General features: G+C 40.4%; 5 protein-coding genes across 11 annotated transcripts in view; 2 read left to right on the top strand and 3 right to left on the bottom strand.

Annotated features, from left to right (window-relative positions):
- The window catches only part of LOC132791564 (kazrin), a 57,481-nt gene extending 33,992 nt beyond the window's left edge, over positions 1 to 23,489 (top strand). For 3 of the 7 annotated variants that reach the window (XM_060800530.1, XM_060800528.1, XM_060800529.1), the window contains 11 exons: positions 4,336 to 4,887; positions 5,572 to 6,091; positions 9,784 to 10,173; positions 10,714 to 11,616; positions 11,685 to 11,745; positions 12,391 to 13,076; positions 14,637 to 14,798; positions 14,902 to 15,046; positions 19,061 to 19,172; positions 20,636 to 20,659; positions 20,720 to 23,489. In XM_060800530.1, coding sequence (XP_060656513.1) covers positions 4,774 to 4,887; positions 5,572 to 6,091; positions 9,784 to 10,173; positions 10,714 to 11,616; positions 11,685 to 11,745; positions 12,391 to 13,076; positions 14,637 to 14,798; positions 14,902 to 15,046; positions 19,061 to 19,172; positions 20,636 to 20,659; positions 20,720 to 21,157 — 3,555 coding nt within the window. In that variant the 5' untranslated portion in view covers positions 4,336 to 4,773 and the 3' untranslated portion in view covers positions 21,158 to 23,489. Of the gene's footprint in view, positions 1 to 4,335; positions 4,888 to 5,571; positions 6,092 to 9,783; positions 10,174 to 10,713; positions 11,617 to 11,684; positions 11,746 to 12,390; positions 13,077 to 14,636; positions 14,799 to 14,901; positions 15,047 to 16,519; positions 17,893 to 19,060; positions 19,173 to 19,851; positions 20,616 to 20,635; positions 20,660 to 20,719 lie in introns of those variants that run through there. The other 4 variants (XM_060800532.1, XM_060800534.1, XM_060800533.1 and 1 more) reach the window with 4 other exon arrangements.
- On the bottom strand, positions 1,716 to 2,516 carry LOC132793167 (uncharacterized). Its single transcript, XM_060802859.1, has one exon. The coding sequence runs from the start codon at positions 2,437 to 2,439 to the stop codon at positions 1,894 to 1,896; it is 546 nt and encodes a 181-aa protein (XP_060658842.1). The 5' UTR covers positions 2,440 to 2,516; the 3' UTR covers positions 1,716 to 1,893.
- Positions 22,426 to 22,869, bottom strand: LOC132791580 (uncharacterized). Its single transcript, XM_060800562.1, has one exon. The coding sequence runs from the start codon at positions 22,772 to 22,774 to the stop codon at positions 22,610 to 22,612; it is 165 nt and encodes a 54-aa protein (XP_060656545.1). The 5' UTR covers positions 22,775 to 22,869; the 3' UTR covers positions 22,426 to 22,609.
- Positions 23,145 to 25,781, bottom strand: LOC132791578 (uncharacterized). Its single transcript, XM_060800561.1, has 2 exons — positions 25,601 to 25,781; positions 23,145 to 23,807 (listed from the first exon to the last, which is right to left on the bottom strand). The coding sequence occupies exon 2, from the start codon at positions 23,792 to 23,794 to the stop codon at positions 23,585 to 23,587; it is 210 nt and encodes a 69-aa protein (XP_060656544.1). The 5' UTR covers positions 23,795 to 23,807; positions 25,601 to 25,781; the 3' UTR covers positions 23,145 to 23,584.
- Positions 23,884 to 26,458, top strand: LOC132791573 (probable hydroxyacid-oxoacid transhydrogenase, mitochondrial). The gene is made up of 5 exons (XM_060800556.1): positions 23,884 to 23,992; positions 24,056 to 24,140; positions 24,218 to 24,592; positions 24,646 to 24,787; positions 24,850 to 26,458. The coding sequence occupies exons 1-5, from the start codon at positions 23,943 to 23,945 to the stop codon at positions 25,590 to 25,592; spliced, it is 1,395 nt and encodes a 464-aa protein (XP_060656539.1). The 5' UTR covers positions 23,884 to 23,942; the 3' UTR covers positions 25,593 to 26,458.
- Positions 26,459 to 26,617: the final 159 nt, after the last annotated feature.

The following is a 26,617-nucleotide window of genomic DNA, read 5'->3' as shown; positions in this document are numbered from 1 at the left end:
TTTGCATATCAATGGAAAACATTACTTTAGCATGACGTTGATGTTGTCGATGTTGCTGGCTTTGACCTGCTTTAACATTTGCTCTATGCGTTTTTAGATTGAAGCAACTCGATAAGGATAATCGAGTAGAAGTAACCAGTCAACAGGAAATTCATTTCACCAAATGAAAAGTGAGTCATCAACTTGAGCTGGGGATATTCAAAACGAGTCCAGTAAAAATCAATGCACATTAGAATTGTGTTGATGGACAGTTCGATGTTGTCAGTTGTCTGTTTTTGGCGAACTGCGTTTACTTAACTTATTAATTTGCAATTAATTTCCATGTCAGCGTCAATTGCATGCAACAGCGAAACGAGCAGCAAAGGGAAGCGATGACAGCCAGCGGTAAATAGAGAGAAAGAGTAAAAGAGAGAGACAGGTGAAGGTGAAGCCACTTAATGCTGCCTCGTTGACTTTTCAGCTGGCACATTTCAGCAACAAATTTTGAAAATTTGTTTTCTGTGCCATTTGAATGCAAACTTTGCTGAGCTTGACTGCACCGCAAAATCTGACAGACAGCACGACGCTGCAGCTGCAGATACTCTCATGCATAGCATAGATACAGATACAGATACATCTGCATGTGTGTGTTTGTGGGGTGTGGTGTATGTGGTTGTGTGCGTTATTGTCTGCGCAGAGATTGTTGACAGTTCGCTTGGAGCAAAATTCATAAATTTGCAGATTTTTCAAACAAAGCATATTTATGCAAAGTTGATGCTGAGTTTATGTGCAACAAAATTGTGTGTCTGCGGAAATATAATTATGCAACTTGTGTTAGGGATAAATTATGCACCTTGTTGAAGTCGAATAAGATGAGTAAACATAAAGATAAAGCGAGGTTGCATAAGCTAAACACACACACACAGATTACTCTAGGGTCCTGTGTTTAATTGAATTACACAGACACAGTTCAAATACCTTCAGCGCACCTCTCGTCACCCACAAATGGGTCAAGTATTTAAGTTGAACTTGGCCAACACATATATGAATGCAACCTGCCAAAGGCAAAGCCAAAGCCAAAGCTGTTGTTCAACTGTGTTTGGTTACTTTACCAGCTCAAAGCAGTCGAAGGGGGCGAAATTCTTGAGCTGCATGCGAATATATGCAATTACAGTTGAGTGCACATCCTTGCCAGAGTCTTTTGCTGTCTTTGACAGTGACTGAAGAATGGGCTGCCTTTGTGGCCAGCCAGCCAACCAGCCAACCAGCTCCACAGCACCATAGTTTTAATGGCCAGGCAGGAATATAATCAAAGCGCTCAACACTGGAGACGCAGCTAATTATGGCTTATGGTTGCCGCTTTGACATCAATTTCAGAACACTTTTGCTCGGCTCCTTTTGAATCGCGCATATTTAAGGCAAATTGCCCTGACCTGCATTCAGTTTGCCAGCAGTTGCCTTTCAAGTTTTGTGGTGAATTTGCGATCCTGGGAGGTTTAGCAACTGCTTCATTTATTCACGGAGTCACGGCATGTTGATAATTGCGCTCTAGGTTTTAGAGAGACGCATTTTGCTGATGGTTCAACCACAAAGAGCGAGAATATAATATGTTGCCACTGCCTGAAGTTGACAAGCGATTTCACTCAGTTTACGTTATGCGTTGGCTTGATGTTTGATGTTGCCCCCCGCGGCCCACTTCAGAAAACTAGTTAATGTGCTCAAACTTTGCGACGCATTGAAAAGTCCTTTAACTTTTGGTGCAACTTTTTTAAGCCTCGACACGGAATGAATACATAAAAAAAAACCAAGTGTGCTATGAGTTCGTGTTGAAGTGACAGCGGCAGGAGCAGAGGATGACAGGCACACAGGATCTGTCGGTTGGAAATATGCCCACCTAACCGGATGTATTGCCAACTAAAAGATACTTCTGCGTTTCCGTCTAACCTCATGCTGTCGTGCTATGCGTCGCAGATAGTTTCCGTATCGCAGCAACTCGCAGCGACTCTTCACCTGCTCGTTGTGCCTTCTCAGAGTCTCCAGGCGCTCGATTAAATGCCGCTCACGCCGTTGCCGATGCTCCTCCATATCGCTGGCCAAGTGCTCCCTCGTTCTGAGCCAGTTCTCCATGTGTTTCGCGTGGTAATCAGCAACCACTTGCCTCACTCTTTCCCCTTGCTGCTTGAGGCATTCGACGCGATCGTTTAGGAATAGCTGCCGACGCTCCTCGACTGCTTGCCTCTTTAATTTGGCACTACGTTCACAGAATTTGCGTCGATAGTTGACCACATATCTGGGATAGTGTTCTTGCCGCGCATTCTCACAGTGAATATAGAAAGATACGCTTGGTTTCACATCCGCTTTGACTTCTTCCTGACAATAAGTCTGATATCTGTGAGAGAATGGTGACATAGGAGTCGAATAGACGACATCTGAGCACACGAAATGCGGACTAAAGTGCATTTTTGTTTTTCTTGAATTTTGTACGGGTCTTCCAAAATGATATTTTGAAGTTTTAAGAACAGATTGATGTGACCCGAAAATGTAGAATTAAAATGAAAGCTTGTTGTGCGTATGTTTTTCATTAGCAAAGTTTTGTGTCTGCAAATTGCAGATGGCAGACATTCTTTTAGTTGAGTTCCGAGATTAGTTCATGCACAAAGCATATACACGGATTTAACCCAAACAGAGGAAAGTTGTGTGTGTTATTATTATGATGATTAAAGTTGCTGTTTGTGTAGCACAGCGCCGAATGTTGGAGCTTGTTCCTCTCTGGGGTTTTGAGTGGGTCGCCACCATAAAACACATTACTATTAGTCCCATTTGAGGCTTGTATTTGGGGTAGGAGATTCCCCCCTTAGCTTAAGTTCCCTAACTGCAACAACTGCGCACCAAACTGTGTGTGGCTGTGGTCATGTTGTGCTCATATATGTATAACATATATCCATCCTCCATTCTCCATCCACAGAGAGCACACATATGTTTTGTGGTCTGGAGTCAAGGTGCAGCCAGGTTGGCTTTACATAAGACTCCTTGTTGTGCCCGCTGGGCAAACCTATTGCACCACGAGTAGCCCGCTGCTTAAGCCTGGTATTTATGGTATTATTTGTCTGACCAACAACAACAACAACAGCAGCAGCAACAGCAAAAAAAAAGACGGAAAATAGAAGAAAACCTCAAACAACATCTTTGATGGTGCGTTGTTATTGTTTTCTTCTTTTTTTTTTGCTTTTTTAGCTTCGCCTCAATCGGATTAAAACCTCAACTCAGAGCTCAGAATTGTTGTGCACATTCACAAATATGAACTCGACCACAAAACGTTTCATATGTAAGCAACGATTCGGTGAAGCAAAAGCCACAACATTTATTTATTTGACCTGAAATTAAACTTTCGTAAAAGTTGATCAAACATGGCAAGCACGTAATAACCAAAGGAAACACTTTAAATAATTGAACAGAATGTTTTTTAGCATTAAAGTTCTACGACATCGTAAACGATAAATGAATAAGTATGATGCATCGCTTCATAAATTTCGCACTATTGCTTTTAGTTGCTGATTGCATAATTACGCGAAACGTCAATTAACGAACGCTAATGATTTATGAAACATGATTTTTCATGGGCCTGTGTTGTGCACTAATAGCAAACTCAACACTTCTTCCACGTATCGAGTTGAGCAAAGTTTTTCCGGCTGTTCGCAAACGAGCAATTTTCCATTTCCATTTCCATTTTCATTATGAGCTTACGACTTTTGGGTTTACTGCTGACCGGGCATACAATACTCGTACATACAAACATACACACGTAGTGCAATGCAGTCAAACCGATGCCTGACACGCAAGACTCGACAAAATGGCCGCAAATTGAAGTCATGACTAGCTCCCTGCCTGCCTGCCTGGCTTGAGTGTGTTAGTGTTGGCATGTGTGTTCTGTGCGGAGCAGCAAAAACTAGTTTGCAGCTTTTACGACCAACTGTAAAATTGAAGTCGGCAGACGGAATTAGATTTCCGCCAAAAATAAGTTCAATTTTCTCTGTATATATATACATATACATAAGTACAGGCGCTAGACTAGATAAAAAAGATACCAGAATACACAAAAATACTAAACAATCAATAAGTGATCGAAAGCAAAACAAAAAAAAAATGGCGTCGCTAGCTTCAGTGTTTTGGTCACTTTTGTTATCGATAACTTGTTCAAGTGCAATCTCTCATCGCGAATGCAAATTCCATGCATAAATAATTAGGCGATGGATACGCCAGCATTATTGTGACATTATCTCTATATCAATGAAATTATTTGTCTATCTGTGAGTGGCAGCTTAGTGAAACGATTTCGTTTTTTCAATTTATTTGCAGATGAATTTGCAATTGCCGACGACGACAAGCGAGAATCGTTAAACGCAGAGGTTGAGCAATTAAAGGATTAAGTGGAAGTGGAATTGGAAGTGGACGGTGAAGGAGCAAGGATAACCGAATCGACGCGACGCCCCAACATCCTGCGGCTTATCGGGCGTGTCTCTGTGTACGTATTCCCTCGGTCACTTTGTAACGTAGTCAGAATCAGAATGTTAGAGCGGGCTGCGCATGGTGCAAATTGTGGCAGTTGAAAAATACTCGTGTCAGTCAGTCGGGAACAGCACTTGTATTCAATACACACACAAGCAAGCAAGCAAGCAGGCAAGCAAGCATACTTACATACAGGGAGTACTAACTGGGCAGCAACTAAAGAGCATAGTGAGCGATAGACAGACACGGTCGGTCAGCAGCTGCTGCTTCAGTGTGTGAGTGTGAGGTATGCAAATAAACGGTCTCGCTGCCGGACCAACCATGGCCGCATCAGAGCCACCAGAGCCGCCGCCACGCAATCCGGATCGCATAAATGCCTCTCTGCACAAGCTCGGCGAATCCGTAAGTACACCAAGTACAACAACCCGAAAAATGTACAAAAAACCTTAAAAAAAATACGAACACCCCCGTCAACACCTCCCCCCGCTACCACTCAAAATAAACCCGCATGCCTCAGCCCCATAGCAGCAAACCACAAAAAAAAACGAAAAAAGAAGAAAAATCCAAAAATACGAAAAAAGAAGCTCCCTCATTCACTTGATGTTTAACCTAATTGGGCCTCATTCATTTGCTTGTTAGCGCCACTGGAAATCGGGGTAGGGGTTGAGGTCTAGGGGGTGGAGAGAGGTAGTAGAGGTGGGGGCAGGGTGCAGGGGTTCTCTACAACATACAATTTGCATGCCACTCTGCTCGTCATTCTCTTGGAGCTGCTCCACTTTCACATGCTACTACTTATAATGTATATATGTATTGCTCACTAGTTTCGGCACAATTTCCATTCCATTTCCACTCTCCGCACACACATTTTCATTGACTAATTGACTTGATACGGGAGGAGTCTGTCTGCCATTAGCTTCACTCTCTTTCTCTCTACTTTTCTCTCTCTCTCTCTCTCTCTCTATGTCTCTTTTATTCTCTGTTTTGGCATTTTCTGCTATCCTAGTTATGCATATACTACACGTAGAGCTGCTGCTGAATCTCTGATTGAAGTGCATCCATCCACTAAACACTTGCCTAACTTTGCAGAAAATTGTCAAGTCGCTGGACTCGAGTGTCACGGCTCTCAAAGAGAAGTCCGTCAACAACAACAAGCCCGTTAAGCCGCTGCTCTCCCTCGACAGCAGCAGCAATAGCAACAGCACGAATACACGAGACTTGGGCGTGGCCACCACCTCAACGACAACCACGACAACAACATCAACAGCGCCGCCTGCCAAGCCGCCCGCCACACTGTTGGCCAACAAGCGGGATCTGACGCCCTCCGCCTCCGACAGCAGCTCGCCGGCCAGCTCGAATGGTAGCTCGTCAAATCAAACGCTGACGCCACCCATGACCATCGACAACCAGAATCGAATGGCCGCCAAAGGCGACACATTGGGCCAGAGTCAAGCACAAGCAATTGGGCTACCGCAATCGCAATTAGTGAATGGCAGCGGTGCCATTTCCATCTCCACAGCAGCCATGATCCATGCGAATAATTCCAATTTGATTGCAGCCGGTCACATGGCACAGGTCTCCTCGCCCAGCAGCAGCCAACTCAGTGCGGGTAAGTAAGAAATTTTCCCTCCTTCATCCTTTGATTTCCATCTCGACGACATTTCAGCTGCATTAGCTGTGCAACATTTTCGAGGGGGAAGGGAAAGATACACACATGAGTGGACGCAATTAGCTTGACTGCAAATGTTTTGTGGGATATTTATTTTATATACGAATTTTGTAATTTTTCAATTTGGAGGTGAAATTTAAAGCGACAGCAAGAAAGATTGTCTGCCATTTAAATGTCATTTCATTATTTACCACACAAGAACAGACACGAAGAACGATATTTAAATATTTGCATAATTTATTAACATTCGAAAGCCGCGCTTCCGCTTTGGTCACATTATTCCACACCACCTTCATGGATGCGGGTCACACCTGTCCAAATGTCCTTCTTTGTGGTCATATGCTGTCTCCTCGTAATGGTTTAATGCCAGCCTTAAGCTTATCATTAAATCATTTCGCATTTCAAGTCCGTAATTGACTGAACGCTTATTGCGAACACTGCGAAAAAGTTGTGATTCAAATTACCTTAAAAGTTGTTGCTAAAAAACCACAGAGAGAACTTGCTGCAAGTGCAGCAATATTATTCTATAATTATTTAATTCAACAAAGAAGGTAAAAAAGTTTTCATCTTGCAAAGATAATACAAGTTGCCGTAGAGAAGTCATAGAGTTTTGTTCAACAGAAATCAGAATAAAATAAAAGCTTTCGTTTACAAAGACTTCTTTGAAGTTTCCGTTTAATGGAAAAGAATAATACAAGTGCTCTAAATACATTCAATATTGCACAATAGGAATATTTCTCTTAATGTTCTCTCCATTTAAAGCTTTAATATAATATAAAAATGACTGAAATCAATGCTGCTTTAATGAATACATGTTGAAAATGCGACAAGTTCTCAATACAAGCAAGTTATTTAAAGCACATTTTCTCGGGCAACTTCTCAGCTGCAGCAAAATCTGTTGTGTGTGCGAAATGTACTTTAAGCTACTTTTGACATTGGAAACTTGAACAATTCCTTTTCGATCAGACTCAAGCACAAAAAGAAGCAGGTAGAGAGTTAGAACAGGAGGGGAGGCAGGTGGTTAACCGGAACCCAATCTGTTAAGCTGCTACGGGTCGAATTAAATTCCTGTAGCGTCCTGCGGCGATGGGCCATAAATGTCGGGGACATGCAGGACGAAATCCGGACAACGACCACAAAATGTAGCAACCGTATCCGTAGCGCACGCAAAGTATGAAAAACGCAAATCTGCGGCATTTCTCAATGCCCGTTCTCAATGCCTTGACTCGCATTAGAAGACTGCAACTGGGTGGGCTCACTCTGTGCCACATCGCATGGGGCAAATGTGGCAGCAAATGTGTGTCTGTCGTCTGCAAGTAAAGTGCAGCTTGTAAGCCGCATTTCGCTGTGCAGTTGCCAGTGTGCCAATGCGATGGCATTTTCCTTGCCCGTCGAGGACACTGAAAATGCTCGAAATACGAACGAAACGAATACGATTGCGAATGCGAATACGAATTGCAGAGCGGTGGCAGTAAGTATGCAGAAGTAGTTGATGGCATGTGCTGGCCATTTTGCTACTCCTTGTGGCATTGGCAATCGCTTTAATGGCCTACCAGCCAACGGTTATGATGGATTGTGAAGGCCCAACACGGATCTGTCATCAACAGCAGCAGCAGCAGCAGTTGGAGTTGCTGTTGCTGTTGCAGATTGCAGTTGTTAGTGGAATGCAATGAAATGACGAGGATGCATGCTAATGGATATGGTTGTTCTCGAACAAGGCGTGAATGTGGTCGCATATACAATACAATAACTATATACGTACAGTATATACATATGTGTGAGTGTAAAGGCTGATTCACACAGTAATGAGTAACCGGAATATTGAATCTCAATCAGCTTTCTGCACGGTCTTTGATATTATTAACGTTGAGTATGACCGACAGCATAAAATTAAATAAGGATAGACATAAAAATGTCATTTAAATTGCTTATACTACTTGACAGCAAGGTAAATCATGTTGCCAGTAATAAAATGTCTCATTAATAAGTTAGAAAGCCGAAAGCACTCAATTGTAAGATTTTCGTTCTCCCTAATTTCAATAAAAGCAAACAAGCGCGGTGTTATTGTTAACCCTACACAAATTTACTAAAACAAAATATACTACAATATACAAAAAACTGTATTCTGGTATAATAATATACTACTGCATTCAAAATATACTATAGAATACAAAATATACTAGATGGTGAACCAAATATTAACTTTTAAATTCCATAAAACCTTACAAAAGCACCCACAAAGTTAAAATGCCCTATGGGTAGCTGCTATTCTGGCATATCAATAACCTACAATATTCAAAGGATACCATAGAGTACAAAACATACTAGATGGTTAAAGAAAAATTAATTCTTAAATATTTTTCTTAAATTTCTTAAAACTACAAAAACTCTCGCACCTTCTACCCTATGGGTATTAGTTATCAAAACGTAAAGTTAAATAAAGATTGGGATAGGAATTGTATAGCAGCAGTCTTGTAATTAAATTGAAAAGAAAATTCTGTCAGAGATAGGCACAGATAAATTGAAGTTGTTGCAAGTAATCCGAGTGCAGTTGACTGACATTTTGCACAACATGTAGTGTAATAAATACTAGAAATTTAAAAACTTCACATATATCGAGCGAATGTTGTGATTCAATAACATAATTACTACATTGCAACATGTGCAAATTGAATGGAAATGCCACCGAGAGTGAATGTGTGGGTGTTTAAGTTGTGTGTAAACATGATGTGTGCACATGACTGAGCGAATGTCGAGATAAAAGATTGCATTTCTGCCAACCAAAGGGGAATATATACATATTTCTACATACATATATTCACATTCGTGTTTGGATTCGCATTCGTATTTGTATTCATTAAAATTGTGCATCATAATTATGCGCTCAACATAGATAAATTGTGGGTAAATCAATATTATTGTTGCTGCAACTCGTAAAATCTAAAAAAAAAATACGTACATATAATAATTGTTGTTGTTCTCGTTGTTGTTTATTCAATTTTCCGTTGTCGTTCGATGTCCTTTTGTACTTGTTTTACTCCTCACGGCATTTGATTTCACTCATTGTTTCCATCTCCTGCTCCTGCATGTTTCATGCTCCCACGTGTGCGTGTGTGTGTGAGTGTGTTGTTGTATAAGTGATCCAATCAAACCAGACACACACACTCATACACTCCCACACATATAGACACCTACTAAACACGAACAATTCATTTGACATTGCTATAAATTCATCTTTTGCAATTCGTCATTATCATTATGGTTATCGTTGTTGTCATTATGATGATGTGCTTAAATCGCTATAGTTGTTGTTGTTGTTGATGTTGTTGTTTATTTTGTTAACACTCGACTCACACCAATCCAACCCAATCGAACCCAACTCCTCACTCTGCCAAAAACTGGATCAAACTCTTCAACGCAAATCACGAATTCGACTGAATTCCTCGGTTTGTCTCTGTCTCTATCTGTGTGAATGTTTCTGTATGTGTGTGTATATGTATCGGGGGAGGGGGGAAAATTGCGAAAATTCGCAATATAAATACAAGAACTCAGCAACTACAATACGAGTACAATACAACATCATCAACAACAACAACATGAACTACAACAACAACTACAATATATAAATGCAGTCGACAAGAGAAATGCCAATGATGTTTGCTCGATTGTGAAATTAATGGAACCAGAGCTGGCCACGGCCACAGCGGGCGCAACCTCATTACCAGCCATATCGAAGACAATGAAAATTAAATCCACAACAGCAGCAGCAGCAACAGCAGCGGCAGGAGGAGGAACGTTGTCGATGCCTGGCTGCATGCCAATTCCTTCACCAACAACAACAACATCGACATCATCATCATCCACCTCATGCCTGGCGCATTCCCCAACAGCCGCTGCCTCCGCGGCGCTGCTGATGCTGGAAGCTGCCACCACGACAACGACAAGCATGAGCATGAGCTGCATTCCAGATGGCAATCACAATCGCAGCGGCAGCAATGAGTCAAAGTTCACGTTTCGCTCAGGTAAGTCGATTGAGTTCCTCACGTAGTCATCAGTCACCATCTCCTTCTGCTCCTGCTCCTTCTCTCTCTCTCTCACTATCACTCACAATCACTCACTCTGTCTCGCTCTGTATTTTTAATTGGAGCAGCAAGCACTCGCATTAACATTTAACCCGCATGTCTTCACTCCTTTTCCTCCTCCTCCCCCTGCTCCTCCCCCATCTTCATCCAATTCCCAACTAGTTGCACTTGCTATTTAAGTTTGACTCGCTCCGTGAACAACTTTTGCTTTTGCTCGATTGTTGTAGTCGTAGTAGTCTTTGTGGCATGCAAAGTGCGTCCAATTTACAGCGGACTGGGGGGAGATGGGGCTTCAAATGGGATTTCTAAGGGTTGCTAGCTGCTTATTGGGAATAGTCTTCGCGTAGTCTTCTCCACTCGACATTTGCGACAACCACTGCGTCCACACCACAGCTTCTCCACAGCTTGAGCTTGAGCCTAGCGCGGCACTCACACGGTCTCATCCTTAACACACATACACTAATCCCTGATCTATTGCAGAGTCGGCCATCAAGCTGCGCGATGAGAACGAACGCCTCAATGCCGAACTGCTGCGCTTGAGGCGTCTCCTCGAGCACTCAACAGACGGTGCCGTGGGTGGCATTGAACCCAGCGCTGATGTCGATGAAGTGCAGCCAACAGCAGCCGCATCGCAGGAGCGTATCGAACGCCTTGAAACCGAGCTGCGTAGCGTGAAGAATCAGTTGCTGACCATGCGACTCGAACGCAAGAAGCTGCGCACAGACAAATCTGATCTTCTTGGTCAGGTGAAACAGTTGTGCGCCTCGCTGCAGGAGAAGGAACAAGAGCTCCGTGACTTCATACGCAATTATCAGGAACGCGTTCGCGAAACAGAGTCAACAAATGCCAAGCTGTCCGGTGATCGAGATCGCGAACGCTTTCAGCTACTGAAGCAGGCACGCGATGAGGCCGAACGATCCTTGGCGCTGGCTCAGCAGCTGTCCTCGCGGGATCTGCAGCTGCAGCGACTGCAAGAGCAGTTGCAGGAGGCGCGACGTCAGCTCAGCGGTTGCCTCTCCGATCAGGAGAGTTTGCACTCCTTTGCGCCGCTGACGCCGCCCTCGGCTGCCTCTGGCATGCTCAGCCAGCTGGCTGGCGGATCAGGACTGACGGGTGCCATGAGCGGACTACGTACCGCTGACGACAGTGGGCGTGGCAATTCGAATTCGTTGTCCGCATTCAGCGGGAGCTTGAGCGGGGGTTCAGGTGCCACAGTCGGCGATCGCAACTCCTGCTCCAATGACTCGGGACTGCGCAACAGCAGCGATCGCGAGAGCACTGGCGGTGAGCTCAACTTTAGCGACGGCACCTGCGACAATGGACCCTGCATCACCGTCGATCCCGACAGCATCTCTCTAGTCTCCAGCCAAAACATGTACCAATGTGAGTAAACAGGATTACACTTAGTTTAATCGGTTAATGATGACGTTCTTCACTTCTCCCACACACAGTTGGCACGCCCAAGGAACGCAGTCCCACATTGTCGCCACTCAACTCTGGCGCATACTCCAGGTGAGCAAATTGATTAGAGGTTTAAGTTTACTTTATATATGTTTATATATGTATATAAAGGACATAGCTGGAAAATATAAGTTTAGTATTTTTTGGTGTTAAAAACTGTTTTCAATTTCACGTCTTTTATTCTTTTTTTATTGGGAAGTCATATTAACAACAAAAGTTGGGAAATTAAATACAATGAAAAGGGCTCTATGAAGTTTGTTTAATAGTTTATATGCTACAAATTAGTTATTTAATTTTGGCATCTAAGATCATTGCTCAATCATAAATGAAAAAGTGATTTGAAAACTACTAATTTGTTTGCTTAAGAGTTTCTCAATACATAAATTCAAGTATAGAAATTATATTGTTTAAGTAATATATATCTATATCACGTATTATATATCTAATATCGTATATATAATAATATTTATTTGAGGTAAAAGTGGCTGATCTATTTTGGTGCATCTATGAAAAATTTTATATATTCGCATATGCATCACATCTTTCGTGGCTTATTTTATTAAAAGTTGATCCCAAAAAGCTCCCTCTTTACTATTCAATATATGTACTATACATACTATGTACTTATATATCATATATGTTTAATATTTAATATTATAATCCACACTAATTACCCTTTCATCTTCTGTAATATAGATCTGTGGAGCAGCTCTCGCCAGATGCAGAGGGACCAGGCGGCGCCGGTGCCATCACACGCAAGTTCGGCAACAAGAGTGGACCGCTGGGCGCTCGCAATGGACGCGGTGGCACCTGGGGCAGCATCTCCCGTGTCTTTGCACGGTCGCGCAACAAGAGCAAGGCGATGTCCGCCGATGGCGTCACCGAGTACAGCGACTACTCGTGGAATCCGCTGTCTGAGGAAGGCTACGCTGAGAAGCTGCGACTGCTGCGTGAGGCATCGCAGCTGCCCATTGAACGCTGGCGGGCGACTCAAGTGCTCGCCTGGCTGGAGGTGGCCCTGGGCATGCCACAGTACAGTGCACGCTGTGCGGAGAACGTGAAGAGCGGCAAGGTGCTGCTCGAGCTGAACGATGTGGAGCTGGAGGCGGGCCTGGGGCTAGTGCATCCCATGCATCGCAAGAAGCTGCGACTGGCCATCGAAGAGCAGCGACGTCCCGAACTCGTTCGCTATCCACTCATCACCCAGCTGGGACACACTTGGGTTGCATCCGAGTGGCTGCCGGACATCGGGTTGCCGCAGTATGCGGAACCTTTTCTGCAATCGCTGGTTGATGCACGCATGCTGGACACGCTCTCGAAGAAGGAACTGGAGAAGTTCCTCGGCGTGACGCGCAAGTTCCATCAGGCCAGCATAGTGCATGGTAATTGGATATATGTTATTAATTAAAATAAATAGATATAGATGGATATAGGGTAGAAGGACAAAAGGAAATGTATTTACAATTCGTTTGTGTAAGGCATCTACAAGCGAAACGATATGTCTGTCTGTTCGTCTCTGTCTGTCCGTATGAACACCTAGATCCAGAGATTATAAGAAATAGAGTTACAAATTTGTTGACGCTCTTGTTATTATTGCATGAAGATCCTAAAAACTAATAGTAATTTCAAAGAGCGGGCTGCGATTTTTGGTACATATAGTACAATAAAAATCATAATCGTTATAATCACACCAAATGAAAATCATGGAATTAGTTTGAACAAGTAAGAAAGCTACAGTCGAGTGTACTCGACTGTGAGATACCCGCTACCCATTTTGAATAAAAGCAATATATTTTGCGGTGTTATTCTCAAAATATACCAAATATACTGCAAAAATACTAAAAATATACCGAATGGTATATGTGGTATATCGATAAAGTACCGCATTCAAAATATACCATAGACGGCTCAATATACCAGATTGTCAGCCAAAGTAACTAAGACCCCTTGTAAGTAGGCGGTTTTGCCCATACAAAAGTCGTAACCAAATTTTCAGGAATCATAACTACTATAGTTATTATTATATATACCAAAATTCGCAACTCTAGCTTTAAAATTACGCTTGTGATTCGATTTTTTTGATTTGCGGGGGCGGAAGTGGGCGTGGCAAAAATTTGAAACAAACTTGATCTGTGTGCAAACATAACAAATGCTGTCGAAAAAAAATTATAGCTCTATCTCTCGTAGTCTCTGAGATCTAGGCGTTCATACGGACGGACGGACAGACACACAGACGGACAGACACACAGATACACAGACGGACAGACGGACATGGCTAGATCGTCTCGGCTGTTGTCGCTGATCAAGAATATATATACTTTATAGGGTCGGAGATGCCTCCTGTTACCTGTTACATACATTTCCTGTCGGCACAAAGTTATAATACCCTTCTACCCTATGGGTAGCGGGTATAAAAAAACGGCTGCAGTTAACGAGTCTTTATTACTTTGGATGAAATTTTGAATTATTTTCAACTCCTTGGTATGTTTTGGATTGAGTAGTATATCGATATAACATATTATATATAGCCTCTAGTATACTTTGGTATATTTTATATATATTAGTATATTGATATACAAAATATATTTTTCGGTATATTAATTTGGCATATTCGAAGAATGTGATGATCGTTATTATATCAGAAGAAATTAAAAAACGGCTTCAGCTGTCGGGTCTTTATTTCATTGGTTTGGAATTTGGTATATTTTGTACTCTTTGGTATATTTTCGGATTAAGTAGTACTAATATGATAACATTTAGTATAATTTGGTTAAGGTAGTATATCGATATACCAAATGTAATTTGTTTTTTGGTACATTAAGTTGGTATATTCTAAGAATACTGTACTGTTTAAAAACGTGTAGCGCCACAGTTGAGCACATTCGCTACAGTCGAAGATTCCTACTTGTTAGTAATACTAATTTCGTGCTGCTTTTTTTCAGGCATCCATGTGCTGCGCATCGTCAAGTACGACCGTCAGACGCTGGCCATGCGACGTGTGCAGTCGGAAACGGTTGACACGGATCCCATTGTTTGGACTAATCAACGCTTCATACGCTGGGTGCGCTCCATTGACCTCGGCGAGTATGCGGACAATCTCAAGGGTGAGTTTGCAATTGACCTCGTCTCGATAATATACGGCATAACATCGTATCTTGGGTGTACAATTTCATGAAACGCAACCATCCATCTCTAAATCGCTTACAGACAGCGGCGTTCATGGTGGCCTGGTGGTGTTGGAGCCATCCTTCTCGGGCGATACCATGGCCACGGCTTTGGGTATTCCGCCATCGAAGAACATAATACGTCGACATCTGAACACGGAATTCGATGCCCTCATCCTGCCCGCAAGGTGAGTGCTCAAACCACGCCCCCCTCTCACAATCCCCTGCATCCTATCATCCTGGCAATCACGAGCACATCATATGTGTGTGTGCGTGTGCAGCCCTGGTATAATACAACTACTACAACAACAGCTATTATGAATTATCCCTCGTATTGATATCGTCTAAGTATGTGTAGCGTAATACAACCTTTTGATTAGAATTTCCTTTGTTTCGTACACATTTGATTGGTTTGTTGTATTTTGCATACTCTCACTCACTCACTCACTTGCTCATTCACTCTCACTCACTCACTCGCTCACTCATCCACGCATTGTTAGTCGTATACGTAATTTGATTCGATTTTATTTGTTTTTGCCATTATGCTTTAATGCTTTTGTGATTCAGTTGGGTCAGTTTTTATCATTCCTGCACGCTTCCCATAATCAACATCATCATCATCACTCACTCACCAGTCACTCTGCATTCATATTCATATTCGCATTCGTGAATAGAGAGGAAATAAGTGAATTGCTTTCGCATTTCCATGACAACTTCTGCGAAATCGAGTTATTGTTGATCCTGTTTAAATTATGGCGACAAGCCAAGCACACTAAATTCATCCTGATTCGATCAAGTTTTCCAACTCATGAATTAAAGAAATTATTTTAAATTAACTTGTAAGGAAAAGATGAATCTCCTTGAATGCGAGTAAAAGTGGGGAATAATATGCAAAGCATTAATCATATTTATAATACTAGTCAGTGAATCATGGCTAAAATCGTTTGCGGTTCGTTGACTGCTCAAAACACGATTATTATTCATTCTGCAATCGATTTGCAATAGGAAATAAATACAGAAACACACTCACACACAATGTTTGTCGTCTATTGCTTACATTCATTCATTATTCACATCATTCGAAACATGCAAACATTTGTGTAAAATGCTTTTCTTGATTTCAACTTCTGATTTGCATAAATTCTAACCAAATGCTACTTAATTGCATTTCATCGAATAGTCAAAAACGCATACTATATGGACTGGCTGCTGAAACGAGTACTCACATATACTCACAACTCATTCAGTCCATCATCATCGTAAATCGTAAATCGTTTGTCGTATATGTTGTTTATCATCTATCTGTCTCTTCTCTCGTCCATACAATTTGTACTACTTTGTGAACTAGCGAATAAATCAAATAAATATATTTACTATATAATCGTATCATCATCTAGCATTTAGCATTCAGTATTCACATACGTATCAGTATCGTTGAGTCTATAACGACTCAATAACTTACATATTTTAAATGTGTGCCGTGATTTTTGTGTGCGTGTTTTAGAGCATGTCTAAAATGCCGTCAAATGCCGCACTAATTGGCTTCTGCCTCATTTTTCTCTCTCTCTCTCTCTCTCTCTCTCTTTCTCTCCCCCCAAATTTCTCTCTTCTCTTCCAACAACTCGATATCAAAAAAATATATATTTTCTAAAAAAATGCAGATACATTATTTACTGTCAAATGGAAGAATTTCAAATGGAAAACTCCCGGCAATTGGCCAAATTACAGGGCCATTAAATCTCACATGAAAATAATTTAACGACACAAAAAAAAACAGAAAAAATCATCTAGAAATTATATCATAAAATCACATGAAACGATAAACGTAATACGTGTGGCAAGAAAATATGTATTTGTAATGAGAAAACTCGATGGGATTCAATATACAAAAATTGTGTCTAGCTAAGCTGATTGATAATTCTAGAAAGAGAACAATAATTGGAGCACAGCGCTAATCAAATCAAATCATAATTACTCGTAAACCTAAACGTAATTATAAACGTAATCGTAAACGTAATACTCGTGTAGCATAGTAATAAATGAATTCGATATATACATAACAAACTGAAGGATCAAATCGTAATGAATCGAATCAAAATGAATCACATTCTCTTCGCAATCAAACCGAAATCCAAACCTTTCCCCAAAAAATCCATTTAAAGAGTGAAATAAAGAGAACTTAGTACATAAAAATTAAATAAATACTTAGCACATATCGGGATTCTAAAAGAGCTTTGCGTTATCGATATGTCCATACATTAGATACAGAAAAGATCTTAGAGCAAATCAGCTGTTGATGTCGATTTACACCAAATATATAAAACGAAAACAACCGAAACTTTTTGCATTTAAGCCAAAACACCAAAAGTAAAAGCCGCCAAAGAAAAAAACAAACAAATAAAAGCGACACAATAGCAAAACAATATTAATTGCATTCATAGCTTAAGTATATCAATTACCAAATTTAATATTTAGTAGACTCGAGATACAGAAACGGATACGAGATACAACAATAGCAACAGATACAGATACAAATTCATTTAATATTTTAGGTATAGTGGGCCAGCAACTTTTTCGGGTAGAGAAATTCATAGAATGTGGAGCAAACGTATAAAAGATATAGATGTGAAATACATGTATTTAATTATACTTATGCAAATTTGCAGGTACCGAGAAATTCGCATTGCATTCTTTAGATACTTATTAGACACATACACACACATACATAGTATTTAATGTGTAGCGAAAACATTCTTGAAGCCACTTGAAATAATTGTGCAAATTGCAAAACGCTTGGCTTTGTAACTAATGTGGGCAGCCGTCCACTGTGATACAGATACAGATACAGATACAGATACATAGAGAAACATTACTGGCACATGCATACACAGACATTACATGCATACATATATTTAGTACATATGGTAGAAGCAAATGCGAATTGGATTTATTTGCACACTCGAGAGCAGTTTAGCAACTGTAAAGTAATCCATAAGATAAACCACATACAACATGAACCTACATTACATACATATCTACTCACATACACATGTACATTGTAAAATACACACTCACACGCACACATTTAGAGCCAGCCATAAATTAGCTTGTTTTGTTCTAGATGTTGCATACTTTTGAGCGCTTCAAAAATGCCGCCGTTGTATTAGCTTGCGTTTGCTTTCCTCTTTTGTTCTCATTTTCGTTGTCTCCCGCCCCACCTCCATGCAACAAAGAAGTGAAGTGAACTCTTCCCTCTCTCCCACACATTCCCCCAGAGCAATTTGCCTCGTCTCTTGATTAAGTCATTTGTTCAGAATGCAAAGCAATGTCAATTGTAAGTAACATTCGAGTGATTTTGAGTATAACAAAAAAGTAGTACACACACTTTTTGCCTAAGTATAACACGTAACCTTTATGTCTATGTCTATGTCTATGTCTACTATATAATTATGTAGTCTGACTACACACACACCCACACATACATGCATACATGCATTTATCTCCTACTATTTGTTGGGGCCGCATTTCATCTATCCACTTTACATATATAAATAGACATATTGGTACTATATTTAAGAATTTTATTATAATAGTTATAATTAATTAATTTTGTTGTTTACGCTACAAGTAGTCAATTATGCAAATGCAATAAAACAAAAGCAAAAAAAAAAAAAAAAAGATACAATCGATACACACTAATTTCCTTAATATTATTAACCGTTTTTTGTCTTTGTCCCGTTTCTTTTCTACTTTCCATATTTTCACATCTTTCTTTCCATTTTGTATTGTAAACTCAAACTCAACGGCTTGTTGTTGCTATCCTTGTCTTGATTGTTTACAATAATGCATAATACAACACAACAACAACAACCACTACTACAACTACAACTACAATATCAACAACGACACTGTGCGTGTGACTGTGTGCGTGCGCGTGTGTGTGCGCTTGCCTGCCCGCCTGCCTCTCTGTCACTGTCTCTGTCTCTCTCTCTCTCTCTCTTTGTCTGCCTGCCTGCCCCGTTATGTGTGTGTGTACTCGTTACTCATTTGTGCCAAAATGCAACAACAAAATTGTGAACAATGCACATACATGAATACACACACCTTACTCCCACACACACACACACACATCGACTCGCTCACTCACACCTTGACACCCAAAACGAAAACAATCCGGTTGTATTGCAATGTTTGTTGTGTAGAGCAACTTTGGGTCAAGGCATACGTTCCGGTTGCGGCATAGTGCCACTTACGGGACCCGGCGGACTGCAGCACTATGCCACAACAGATCGACGCTCGAGTGGCAGCCTACGGGTAAGTCTCAACTATATCATACTATATATATCTATGTATATCTAGCTATCTAGCTATACTATCGTACTCTACTTGTCTCGCACACATCTCACAAGTGAAACTCTAATCTCTCATCTCAAACTCAAAACTCAATTGGTTGCCTACGCGTCAAAAAAAAAAAAAACAACATAAAAAAAATGCTCAAATATTTTCGAAACTAATCTCGTACTCGTTTCTGCCTCTGTACTTATCTTAGCCTGATTTGACGTGAAGCTTTTGTTGTCTCTCTGTGTCTATGCCTCTATATATGATTATGATTACTCGTAATACTTATCGCTTTCAATACTTGTGTAGAATGTCAAGGATCATACTATTCGTATTCGTATGCGTATTGATATTAGTTTTGCTCACTTTTAAGTTTCTCACAACATGACATGGATAAAAAAAGAAAACATCTCAAAACAAGTACTTTGAGCACACAGTACAACGATGTTTCAACACTTATAGCGTATTTACCTAGCATTAATATTCCAATAAGTATCTTCAGAATACGAAACAATACCATGATCTTATACAAGTCTAAGGATAAGTACATATAAAAATATATATACAATAACATATAACTTAAATAGCTAAGTATCTTTTATCTTTTCCAAATACTATTTTGCATACTCCTTATACTTTGGCATGTTTATCGAAGATATATACTTTCTGTGGACCCAAGACTTCTTCTTCACTTTGCAAAATAAACCATACCACGCATTAAACATTCATAGATACATACAAAACGATGTATTCTACAAGATACTCCAGTTAAAGATACATAAATAGCAAATGGGGAACTCAAACATAAATAAATTGGTAATGGTGTAATTAGGAATTAAGTTAATATCATTTTGCAATGCTCTTTCTGCCAACATAAAGATGCATTTTTAGTTTACAATGAATTGTACTCAATTAGCTAGTCCAATTATTTAGGGTCTTTTAACGCTATAGCGTGTATTTAAGTGAAATTAAAGAAATATCAGAAGAACATGAAATAGGAACATATGATGTAATGTTTATTAAGTGTGGCAAAACGTGAAATCTATAATTTAAGCACGCTAAAACACTATGGTTTAAGCAGATAAATACTATACGAAAATTTACACATACAAATATAATCGAAATTATAATACTTACACGTAAGTAAAACAGTAATAAATAAAGAGCATTTTGTAAAATGCACCAACTATGGAGAAATAATTAAACTACATGTAAACTGTTCAAATGAAGATCTTTTATTTAATTTCGCGGGTTCAAGTAACATTTTAAACGACCAACGAGACCAGAAGTTTCACGACAAATTCAGAGATAAAAGAGTTCTGGACAATTGACACTAATTCGATTGAGCGGGTGATAAACATATATGAGAGTTGAATACAAAAACTAATTTATAATTTTCTCAATCTTGTCTTCCCATCTTCTGTTCTTGTGCTATACAGATTTCGGCATGGAAAGGATCTCAGGTAATGATCATAAATTAGATTTGAAATATCAAATTCTAATTATGTTTCCATCCTTCGCAGAGTTCTCTTTCAAAAGCCTTTCGGTTCAACACAAAACCCAACCGGGCCGGTGATCGCAGCTCCTTCGGAAACTCCACCTCCCCAACGCCATCGTACAGCAGCAGCGAGGGCGGCGGAGGAATATACGCTACCATAGGTCCTCACCAGATGCAATCGCTTCATCATCCGCCTCACCACTTCCTTCCACCACCCACAACCGCACCACCACCCCCACCCATCTCAGGAGGCGTCAACTATGGCCCACCACCGGCCGGACATCGTGTGAGTGCTCCTCCCGTAGGCAGCATCCTGGATCCCAATGGGCCAGATGGTCATCTGCTCTACGAGCAGAACAGTCGACGCGTAAAGAGCATCAGCGACATCGGTGTGGCAAGCAGCGGCAGCATGGGAGCATGTAGTCTAGGTGGCATATCGGCTTCATCCGATTCGCCAGCATGAGCTGATTGTAGAGCGTTTGTTGTAAGTCTAGATAGGTGAGCAATGTCAGAATTGTCGTAGTATCTTCATTCCCTTCGTGTGAGCTTGAATTCCAAAGAGAATAAAAGTGATAAGTTAGGAGTATATGATATATATATTAAAAAGATAGAAATATGTATATTTAAACTGGATTCAATTACATTCAACACAAGACCCACCTTATCAAAGTGATGCGAGAAACACTTGTGCATTCAACGGATACATATGTCAAGATACAAATACAAACAAAAAAACACAACACAAAGAGAAACAACTAAGCATATTTGATGAAATCAGATTGAAACTACAACACAAACAGTGAAAACGTAAACATAATTAATAATAATATTCATGGATATTTATGTATGTATGTACTTAGCTCTAAGTTCGACTCGAATGCATGCAATTAAATAGGAGAAAAGGCAATTCATTAATTAAATTAATTCGGCATGAGGCGGCATTCCGCCTGCAGAGCTGCAACTGCAAAATGCAAATGAAAACAACTTTATTAGGCTAATAAGAACGTATTTAATTGTAAATTTAGTTTTCAATTGATTTAATTATACATATAATTATACTCGATGATATTGCAAACGGCAAAATGCACACGACCGAAAAACAAATTGTTGTGTGCGTGCGCAATAAATTTTAATTTCCGCAGATTGCATTGAATTGGGATTTGAAATAATAATAAACTGCTTTTGTAACTGCAATTTAGATAAATTGAAATTATTTTGTAAGCTAAACCCCATTTCCCCAAGCCCAAAACCAAACCTTTTCCAACCACCAAAATCCCAATTTCAACTTCCAATAACAAACGTAGCTAAACAAATAAACCCTGACGAATATTCAAATGTAATAAAGTGCAGAAATGTGCAAAACTGTTAATGTGGCTATAAACAAACATAAGTATAATTTATATGGAAATAGCTAAGTAAATATTTATATATATATATATAATTAATGAAATAATAATGCAAATGTACTCCAATCAATTTGAGATTAACGAACTTGAATCGCAACAACCAAACCAAATACCGCAAGAGTCAAAATAGTTCTCTCCCTCTAGCTCCAGCCGATAAATGATATCCTGCATTATTGTCCTTCCTACCATTGCAATTCCTAAAGCATATATTGTATCAATAATATGAGATGTTTATTTTTAAGCAGACCAATTTAACTCTAGCATTACGAACAGGTAAAACTATCGAATAAAACAATGATCAAAACTAACGAGTCTGGACTTCATTTATTTCTCAAAACACTGTGAATAATGTTCAAGTGCGTTTATTTCAAATATTACACAAGTAAAACTTCAACAAATTGCATTTTCTCCAATCCAAAGCACTTCACCTTCACCTTGATAACATTTGTGCGTGCATCGCGAGTCTGCTCCTGTTGGGTGCAGTGGACAGGAGCATCCTGCTGGGTTTGCTAGCGTCGATCTTCGATATTATCCGTCCTGGGACGACGAGTGGTGTTCGGACGACCCTTTGGCTCTGGTCCCGGCTGAGGAAGCGGCTCGGCGGCCGCCATGGAGCCAATGCCACCCACAAGGGCCAAAACACTGAGCAGCAGGAACAAATTAAACCACTTCATATTAAAGTCGATAGCTGGTCGAAGCTTTGCTGGAGTCACTTAGTCGTTAACTGATGACTGCTGCCAGCTTCAGCGTCGTTTTTATGGTCCACAGCGCAGAAGTTTATGTCAATGGCGATGAGAAAACCTATCAACATCATTTAGTTTATGTTCGAAGATCGAGTAACAAGATTTGCAAAATTGAGTTGTAAATTTCGTGATAAAAATGGGCGGACATTCATTTAGGTAATTGACTGCAACAACATTGAACAATTGTTTGCCGAATTATTCACATTGTGCCGCGCACTCACCGTGAGATTTCTGGCAGAGACATTTCTCTAGATTCTTGACAGCTTGACACTTAAAACTGACACAATTTACGGCATTTACATTTGAGGTATTTCGATATCGCATTGTATTTGAATGTTTTTACAACGTTTTGTGATTTAAATGCAGTGATAGCTTATAGTTACAATAATACATCGAAATTACATAAATAATAAATATAGAATAATATAAACGTGATACTATGCAAATGACAGTGTTGCGATGTACAAATTCCATCGAATATTTTCGGAAGTACGCCGAAAATTGGTTGGTCAAATATGTTAATGCATACAATGAATACAAATACAATAGTTGACTAACGGGAACATTTAAGAAATACGCGTAATTTGTAAATACAAATATACTGTCCAATTGCGAGTATATCTATTAAATAACTAATAATAACCGAGCGTTCTCTAAAAACATGATTATCATTAACGAAACATTTTTCAAAAATGCAGTTAACGAAATGGAAAATATATACAATAACAAATTTTATTATAATTATTGAGAGTCCATGCAATAATTGTTGTGCAATATTAGTTTCTCCTGAAAGCATTGCATGAACATGTTGTTTTCTCGCTCCTGTCTCAGCTCCTCGCCAATCTGCTCCCACATATTCTCAAATCCACAATCCCACTGGGAGCTGCTGATGTCATCATCGTTGAATGTGTCATCAAAGCAGAAAGAGTATTCACGTACGTAATCACACATTTTGAATTTGTAACTGAAAGAAGCGATAACAAAACGGTTATACAGCATTAATCGATAAGTACAGTTTTAAAGCGATGCCTATCGAAAGTGGGCAGCCCCACAACTAGCGCTGTTATCACTGCAAAGCAATCACAGCTGTTGAACGAAGATGTCGCGCAAGAATGTTTTAAACTTAATCAACACGATCGTTGGTGGCTCGTAAGTAGCAATTATTATCAAGTAACCAGTTTATCGAGTATAATTGTTGTATAATTAATATAGATGTAAGTGTCCCGCCCACTCGCATAATTATGGATCCACAGCGGCGGCCGCAAAGCAAACGGGATTGAAAGAGTATGCCTTCGAGGTAAGTCTTCTCGCTGTCCAAAGTCCAGTTAATTAACGAGATAAACTGTAATCTAATATATAATTTGCATGCCGCAGATGTCGGCATCGACAGTGCGCTTTGGACCAGGTGTGAGTGCAGAGCTGGGTGCTGATCTGTCCAACTGGGGGGCAAAGAATGTTTGCCTGGTGACGGACAAGAATGTGGCCAAGCTGCCATCGGTGCGTGTTGCCCTCGATTCGTTGGCCCGCCATGGAATCAACTATCAGGTGTATGACGAGACGCGTGTGGAGCCAACAGATCAAAGTTTCTGGCATGCTGCCCAGTTTGCGCGTCGCAATCAGTTCGATGCATTCGTCGCCATTGGCGGCGGCTCCGCCATGGACACTGCGAAAGTAGCGAATCTGTTCAGCAGCGATCCAGCTGCAGAGTTGCTAGACTATGTCAACGCTCCCATTGGTAAGGCGAAGGAGGTAAGTCGAGTTGTGAAATCAACAGCAGAAGAGTTAATTTTTTTGTTTTGTAGATTTCTGTTAAACTGAAGCCTCTTATCGCTGTACCCACCACATCTGGCACTGGATCAGAGACCACTGGAGTGGCCATATTTGACTATCAGCGTCTGCATGCCAAGACAGGCATTTCCAGCAAGCATCTGAAGCCGACGCTAGGTAAGCAGCTGCCCCCCTCAAAATTCCATTTGTCAACAACTCTACACGTCTTCATTCCGCAGCTATCGTGGATCCTCTGCATACGCTCTCGCAGCCGGAACGTGTCATGGCATTTGCGGGTTTTGATGTCTTCTGCCATGCGCTGGAGAGCTTCACGGCTGTCGACTATCGCGAGCGTGGTCCAGCTCCCTCCAACCCCAGTCTACGCCCAACGTACCAGGGCAGAAATCCCATTTCCGATGTCTGGGCACGTTTTGCCCTCGACACCATACGCAGCAATTTCATCGACGCCATTTATCAGCCCGACAATCTGGCAGCCCGCTCTAGCATGCATCTGGCATCCACCATGGCGGGTGTAGGCTTTGGCAATGCAGGTGTGCATCTTTGCCACGGTCTCTCGTATCCCATCTCGGGGCATGTGCGAAACTACAAGCCCAAGGGCTACTCTGACAGCCATGCTCTGATTCCACATGGCCTCTCTGTGGTAATAAGTGCTCCGGCTGTATTTGAGTTTACAGCTGCTGCATGCCCAGAGCGTCACCTCGAAGCTGCCCAGCTTTTGGGTGCTGACACCTCAGGCGTTAAGGCCGCTGATGCCGGGCGTCTTTTGGCGGACACAATGCGAGGTTATATGCAGCGTGCGGGCATTGAAAATGGCCTCCAGGAGCTGGGCTTTGGCAGTGGCGATATTCCAGCACTGGTTGAGGGAACGCTACCCCAAGAACGCATTACGAAGATGGCACCACGTGAACAATCACGTGAAGATTTGGCCAAACTCTTTGAGAATTCAATGCAAGTTTATTAAACACTTACCCTCTTTTTTCTTTTTCGCTTAAGTTCTTTTTCACTGGGGAGCAAATGTAAACTAACGGATCTATTTAGTGAAGTTGGCTGCATTGATTAATTTCAGAGATTAGTTAATGTTCAGCTGGAACCAGTTCCACAGCGAGCATAAAACTGAAGTGTCAAATAATTAGTGTTAATCGACACATATGTATATTTCAAAATGTAATGTTAATGTGAATGTAAATAAACCAAAACTTCATTTGAATATCTTGTGAAGTGATCCATTTTTCTATTAAATTTCAAAGTTGACAGTTTATTTGTTTTATAAAAGATAGAAAATGTAAGTGTTATATCGATGTGTACCCAATATACCGAAGACCAAGTCATAAATAAGTATATGTAAATTTTTGTATTTAACACATATGGAATATGTATTTGTTGTACATATATTATAGATACTATATCATATAAAGATTATGTTCAATTTGGTTAAAATAATTTATTGATTTCGGAAAATGTGTGTTCAAAGTCCAACATTTACTTGATTTGATTGAAGGGATAATATAAAAAAGACTTAACGTAGTTTATTAATATGCTTTGCGTCATCATCATATCATTCTTTGCCCAGAATAGAAATCAAAAAGCGATATTTTTAAGGGGTCTGACAGGTTCAGATCGACAGTTACAGTTAAAGATAGAGTTACAGTTACAGTTACACACATCCACACTTTGCCCAACCGTTTCAATATGACTGATTGCCAGTGGTAAATATTCTTTCATAAAAAATTAGTATATCTCGATATTATTAATTTCGGCAAAATGGCACTTAAATCCTCAAATCGTCCGCTTTCAAAATAAAAAGTTGGAAAACACAAATCTATTGATCTGCATCTTGAAAAAATACAATATAAAGTAGTAGGTCTTTATGTCAATACGTTCTGACGAAGAAGATGTTAAGAATACGGCGACTCAATCAGTTTAAAAGTCCGTTGCTCCCGAAACGGTTGCTAAACTGTTCGCTCGTGATCTCTGCCTCTGCGTAGT

The sequence above is a fragment of the Drosophila nasuta genome, chromosome 3 (assembly GCF_023558535.2).
Source record: "Drosophila nasuta strain 15112-1781.00 chromosome 3, ASM2355853v1, whole genome shotgun sequence".
Classification (NCBI taxonomy): domain Eukaryota; kingdom Metazoa; phylum Arthropoda; class Insecta; order Diptera; family Drosophilidae; genus Drosophila; species Drosophila nasuta.
Note: the sequence above shows the minus strand (reverse complement) of the source record. Positions and strands in the feature narration are given on the sequence as shown.

Excerpts from the sequence above, each read along its gene's own strand:
- LOC132793167 (XM_060802859.1), bottom strand. The coding sequence starts at position 2,439 with ATGCACTTTAGTCCGCATTTCGTGTGCTCAGATGTCGTCTATTCGACT.
- LOC132791580 (XM_060800562.1), bottom strand. The coding sequence starts at position 22,774 with ATGAAGTGGTTTAATTTGTTCCTGCTGCTCAGTGTTTTGGCCCTTGTG.
- LOC132791578 (XM_060800561.1), bottom strand. The coding sequence starts at position 23,794 with ATGTGTGATTACGTACGTGAATACTCTTTCTGCTTTGATGACACATTC.
- LOC132791573 (XM_060800556.1), top strand. The coding sequence starts at position 23,943 with ATGTCGCGCAAGAATGTTTTAAACTTAATCAACACGATCGTTGGTGGC. Across the intron at positions 24,141-24,217 it reads TGAAAGAGTATGCCTTCGAG|ATGTCGGCATCGACAGTGCG; the intron begins GTAAGTCTTCTC and ends TGCATGCCGCAG. Across the intron at positions 24,788-24,849 it reads GCATCTGAAGCCGACGCTAG|CTATCGTGGATCCTCTGCAT; the intron begins GTAAGCAGCTGC and ends TTCATTCCGCAG.